At 43.8% G+C, this 6352-nt stretch overlaps 1 protein-coding gene across 1 annotated transcript in view; it reads left to right on the plus strand.

Moving 5' to 3' along the window:
• Positions 1–2007: 2007 nt before the first annotated feature.
• LOC105503177 (cancer-related nucleoside-triphosphatase-like) overlaps positions 2008–6352 on the plus strand; it is a gene marked incomplete at its 5' end in the record, with an annotated part of 10596 nt that continues 6251 nt past the window's right edge. The window contains 2 exons of the mRNA XM_011929962.1: positions 2008–2063; positions 3821–4030. Coding sequence (XP_011785352.1) covers positions 2008–2063; positions 3821–4030 — 266 coding nt within the window. The remainder of the gene's footprint in view (positions 2064–3820; positions 4031–6352) is intronic.

Below are 6352 nucleotides of genomic sequence, written 5' to 3' on the forward strand. Positions count from 1 at the left end.
ATTATGAAACTTGAAGGCTTGGAATAAACACACATAAAATATGATCGGAGCCCTGCACTTTTTGCTAATGACTTCAGTGGGTGAGGAATTGTGGGCGGGCTGAGAGATGGCTGCTGTTACCACCATTTGCCTTTGTGCTTCCCCACAACTTGCTGCTGTTTGGGGGAAGGGCTGCAGTTTTGCTGCCCACCTTCTGACAGACACTTCTTATTCACTTTCATGACTTTCAGTACTTGCCGTCCCAGATGGGTGAGCTCAGGAGCTAGTCTGTGTGTCTGATATTAAAATAAAACAATCCAAACAGTCCTCCTAAAATTAACATTAATACCACTAGAAATATCTGTTATGCAAATAATTCAGAATAAGGCAAAGACCACTTTGATTAGCTTGCTCTCAGTTTGGCATTTTGGTTAAATGAAATTATTTTATATTTATATGTTCTTTGTATTTTTAAAAGTATATATAAAAATAAACAAAGGACTCAAAAAATCACACTCTTTTCAGGTCTCTGATATAACTGGTACGAAGATATTTGTTGCTCTAATCTTTCTGGAAAGCAAACTAGCTGAGTGTAACCAAAGTTATAAAATTATTCGTAGCTTCTCTGATCCCTGGCTGGTCAATTTTAGGACTCTATCTAAGGAAATAGCTTCTCTCCCGGAACAGGAGAACTAAAAGTGCGCTTTGTGACTGAACATTTATAATCAGCTGAAGTGGAAGCCTGTGAGGGGTGCAGCCAGGAAGGCTAGTGTTACACAGGACTGAGGTGTGGTCCTAGGAAGCAATGCTGCCTGGGTTGCCCTCTGAGAAGAGGCTGTGAGGGGAGGAAAGGGTGCTCCCCAGATGGTGTGTACATCATGATTATGACCACATGGCTGAGAGCCACCCACAGTTTTTACACACTCCTTACTCCAGCAGCTGCAGGTGGAGTTTCTCTGGGAGCTCATTAGGACTCTTCCCACACCGGGGGTTGGGGAGGGGTTCCTGACCATCTTCGAACCTGGGCCCCTATTGTTCTAAGTTTGCGTCTCTATCAATTGAGAACAATGGAAAGGGGGTGAATGTTTACTTACTTACTTCTTTGTTTCCCTTTAAAGTTGCTTGAATTTATATAGAAATAAAACCATGTTAAACACTATGGTGGTTCTTTTTTTAAGACCGTGAGTGTATGATCTTGTACTATTTAGAAAAGCAAGCTGAGTGTCTACGTGCTTCAGAGTAGCCCAGCATCTGACATCAATTGAATATGAATAGCTTGCATTTTTAATTAAAAATCACAGATTTACTTTTGAGATTCCTGAAGTTCCTGGATTATAAAACTCCCTAATTCTGGAGAGATTGAGGATTTTATGTAGGCTAAGGTTTTCAAATGAGAATTTCCAGTTGGTAGAAAGTCATGTATGCATGTGAGTCCAAATACTTTTGTGCTGAAACTTAAATAAATGTCAGTGAGCTTTCACTAGTGAATGTTCTAGAGAATTGCAGGAAGGCTGGTTGTTGAAGAGCCATGCACTTTCTACCTGTACGTGTGTATTTACACACAGCCACATGCATTTTACTACCCTCATGTATATAGTCAAATAAATACATGTGCATGTATACACACATTCTTTCATATCACTTCTTGTCTGATTTGGCACCTTCCAAAACTGTCATTTTGAGGTGCCAGAATAAGTTTTATTTTGGCTTTTAGATGATAGCCTCCAGAGGAATGACGTCCACAATTACTCATCGTCTCTGGGGTCAACAAAATGTCCACAGTACTTGGGAACAGTCAGGTCAGTTGGAGTCGCATGCTCCCAGGAAGACAGAAACCTTCTTGTACAGTTGTCTGTTTTTATTATCATAGACAGGTGGTTGATCGCTGTTTTATTTCTCACAAATATGGGTTTCGTTTTTGGAGGAAAAACTTGGAATAAGTAGTGACTTACTGCATAGATGCTCTGCCCTTCTCCCCGACTCCACCAGTGGAGGCTGACATTGCCCCTTCCGCTCCCCACTTCTCAGCTCTGGGACATCACATCGGCGAGTTCCGCAGGAAGGATGCAGATGAGGACAACCATGTACCTGCCCTAAGTGGGGAGACCAGGCATGTGTACAGATAAACTTAATAGAGAGGCAAAAATGAAGTGTGTTAGAAACACGGAAGTGTGGAGATTGTTCAGACCTCTCTTGGATGATTACAGTGGACTCCTTTTTGATCTTTTAGCTAATGAGTGGAAAAATATTTCATAAGCGTACAATATGCAGTAGGAAAATAGAGTACTGCTTACTTAAAAGTCTGAAAAACACTGCTGTACTACTTGTGTGCAATCACAACTGGGGTTTAGACACCCACTATCTTATATTGTGCATTCCAAAAGGAGTCTAACATGTGTTTCTGACTCCACAGCCAGCAATCTTTCTAGCACAACTTGTGATCGTCCCTGGCTTAGACTCTTTCGGCTGTGGGAGAAGATTCCCACCTCTGTGTGTGCCATCGAAGGCTTTTAGGATCTGGGCCTGCAGCCCCGTCTGTCACTGGCTGTCCCTGGTTGCCACTGATCCCTACCACCAGCCATACTGTACCATACGCTCCTTTGGCTTTTGGAATTTGAACAAAATCTAGCTTAACTCAGACGTGCCCTCTGGGACTGTATTGCTGTCATCATTTAAGGAATCAGAACTGTAGTGAAGAGTACTTTGTAAATCAGCTTTACATACAGTTTTCAAAATAATCATGCATACAAACATATATAAGGTGTATTTGTCATTCACCATTCATTGAAGTGTTTATTATGTTTATTATGTCCTGTTGTGTCCCTCCCAGGGAAGAATCAACCAAAGTCCTATCAGCTTTCTCTAGGAAGGCTTTCTATAGAGGACATGTGTATTAGTTATATGTTGCTATGGAACAAGTTATCTCAAAATTTAGCAGCTTAAAACAACAAGTGCATTATTGTACACAGTATCTGAGGATCAGGAATCCATGTACAGCTTAACTGGGGTTCTGAGGTTGCAGGGAAGCTGTTGGCTGGAGCTGTGGTCAGCTGAGGCTTGACTAGGAGGGCCCTGCCTCTAAACTTGCTCATGTGGTTGCTGGCAGGTTCATTTCCTCTTGGCTGTTGGTCTGAGGCCTCAATGCCTCACCACATGGACCTCATCGTCAGCTGTCTGAGTATCCTCACAGCATAACACCTCTCTTCCCCCAGAGTAGGTGATTCGGGAGAGGGGATCCAAGACAGAGACCAAACTTTATGTACAACCAGAAAATAAGTGGCACCCAAATACCTCGATTTAAAAGAAATGGGACAGCAAGCATGGGAGCCTTTCTTGATAATAATGGCCCCTTTTTTCCATTTTGAGCCATATGAGATTCCCTACATGCTGGGGGGATGATAACTGCTCTAGGCAGATGCTTGTGTATTTCATGATCTGGTCCATAAGCATTGTTGGAAAAAAGTAAAAATTAAAAGGAAACGAGACTTGGCTAAAGGGGGAAAAAAGGTAAGTACAATTACATCCTTTAGATCTCAGATTCTCTTTCTCATGACTTTATTCCAATTTATGTCTATTACTTCCTTGAACATCCCAGTGGTAGCAGGTGTGGCTGCCAGCCGCCAAGAGTCCTAATGATTCCCAGCTCCTGGGACTCCCCCTTGTACAGTCTTCTCCCGCATAGTACCAGGGTGATCTGTGGGATGCTATGTCACTTCTTGAAATCCAGTAAAAAGGTTTCTGTCTTTTTTACCTTGTTGGTGAGTGACTGGGGTGTGGGACCCTTGGGCCCTTTGGTTAATATGACTCTGGTGTCCCAGTGAAAGTCTTTTGTCATTCTCAGGCTGACTGCAGCAATGGTCCAGGGCAAAAAGTGCGTGTCATCGACGAGATTGGGAAGATGGAGCTCTTCAGTCAGCCTTTCATTCAAGCTGTTCGTCAGACACTGTCTACCCCAGGGACTATAATCCTTGGCACAATCCCACTTCCTAAAGGAAAGCCACTGGCCCTTGTAGAAGAAATCCGAAACAGAAAGGACGTGAAGGTGTTTCATGTGAGTACAGCCAGTCCTCCATAACCTGTGGAAATGGAGCAGATGATCTAAAATAGCAGATGGCTCTAAAATATATCTTTGGTTTTGAGTTACCATTTTTTCCCTCCCATGCAGAAATATAGGTGAGTCTAATTTTCTAGAAATGTATAGAACTTAAATTATACCTCTACTTGATAAAAAAACAGACTCACTTATGGGAGAGCTTCCTGACGGTCACAGTTACTCTGGTTGCTTTTTTCTTCCATCTCCCCCACCAGACACTAGGACCTCTCTGGCATCAGAACTGCCTGAGCTAAGGTACTTGTTCTAAGCTTGTTTCCTCTCAGATTAAAAGGCCAGGTTGGGATACAGAGGCAGATTGTTTTTGTTTTGTTTTGAAGGTTTCCCTTTTAAAGCTGACCCACTTCTGCTTGTGGGGAGAAGAGGCTGTGGATGCGTTTGGAGGCACAGCTTCCAGGTGCTGAAGAGCGCACCGTCCAGTTGAACTTCTCGTAGTGAGGGAAATGTACTCTCTACACTGCTGAGAGCAGTAGCGACTAGCCACATCTGGGTATTTAAATTGAATTAAACATTCAGTTTCTCAGTCACTCTGACCACATGTAAGGTGCTCTGTGGCCTCGTGTGGCTGCTGCATTCGCCAGTGCAGCTGGAGGGTCTGCTGCTCAATGTGAGGCTTGCAGAATGGCAGCACAGGCATCACCAGGGAGTGGGCCTTGCCCTGGTCCGAGGAGTCACACTCCGGGGGATGGCCCCGTTATTTCTCTTGGCAAGTTCTCCCGTGGTTTTTAGGTCTCCTGCACTTTGAGAAGCACTGCTATAGACCACATGTGAGAGATGAGGGGCTAGGGCTTGTTAACCAGTGGCGGTGTCTGGGCCAGTTGTAAGGGACTCATGGCATTGCTGGCACGTTATCTAAATTCTTGCCTTTCCTTTCCTGTTGTCTCTCTGTTTTCCTCTCAGTCAGATACCGCCTCTCCCCCACCCCAGCCCTTAGTTTCTTTGAGTCAGTGATAGCTGTGCTCTTGGCTGAGCTCTGCTCACACGCCTTACTCCCCACCCCCAGTTGAAAAGCTCCCTGGCCCTATAGGTGCCAAGTGAACAAGTCAGGCAGGCAGGGCCACTCCTATCAGGGGGAGTGGGGAGTGAGTACCTGGGAGCACCTTCCATCATGATCATTTTCATCACTGAGTAAAGTGTCACCTTGGCCCACTGGCCCAAGTGGCGGTATCCACATGTTGCCACCAAAGAATCCTGGAGTGTGGCGGTAAACAGCCATTAAGGTTAGACCAGCCAGACTTGGAAAAATATGCGCACTTCTTCATTTATTTATTTATTCATTCATTTGGTCAATAGCGATCGAGCACTTACTGTGTGCTAGGTGTCATTCTAAGTCTTGGGATACTATGGTGAACGAGACTGACCAAGTCCCTCCTCTCATGGAGCTTACATTCGAGTGGAGGAGCTGGATACCAAAAATATGAACAGACAAGTTAAGCAATTTCAGATAGCGATAAAGGCAAAAATAAAGAAACCAGGCAATGTGGTAGTTGGGGGCAGGAGTAGCAAGGGTGATCAGGGAAGGTCTCTTCAAGGAGGTGACATTTGAGAGCCCTGAAAAGTCTGTGGGGTTCTTCAGAGTTTCATGTCGTCTTCTCTTACTTTACATTTTTGGTTGATTATAGAGTTTCCATGGAAATCGAGGCAATGAAAGATCATGAAAGAAAATTAGTTTTCAGATCAGATAGCTTCTAGGCTGGAAGACCGGGAAATTGCTAGTGTTAGACTCCAGGGATTGGCTAGCTCTACAAACTAATCTCATCTAACAGTCCTAAGGAGGAATTGAAGGAAGCTGAATGTGATGCCCAGAAATAAACTTTGTGTCTTAGGACCATACCACATTTCTTCCTCTCTCTGAGACTCAAAATTATTCTCCAGGCAAGATAATCATTGCTTCTAATGATCTGTAAATAAAACAATTAGCTTTGAGTTAATTAAGTAAGAGATAGAGATAGGGGCTGACATACCCTGTTTTTTTTTGTTGTTGTTGCTTTGGGGTTTGTGTGGTCCTTGTGTTCCAGTTTTATTTTTTTTTTTTTAATTTAGCTTATTTTTTTAAAGGAGAGGGACAGAGTCTTGCTCTGTTGCCAAGAGTAATCTGTGCTGGATTACAGGTGTGAGCTACTGTGCCTGGCCTTTTCCAGTTTTATAAATCAAGAAGCTCATTTTCTTTTTTTCTGAGACAAGGTTAGTCTCTGTCGCCCGTGCTGGAGTGCAGTGGCATGCTCTTGGCTTGCTGCATCCTCTTGGCTCGCTGCATCCTCT

This window comes from Colobus angolensis, unplaced genomic scaffold, assembly GCF_000951035.1.
Source record: "Colobus angolensis palliatus isolate OR3802 unplaced genomic scaffold, Cang.pa_1.0 Scaffold839, whole genome shotgun sequence".
Classification (NCBI taxonomy): Eukaryota; Metazoa; Chordata; class Mammalia; order Primates; family Cercopithecidae; genus Colobus; species Colobus angolensis.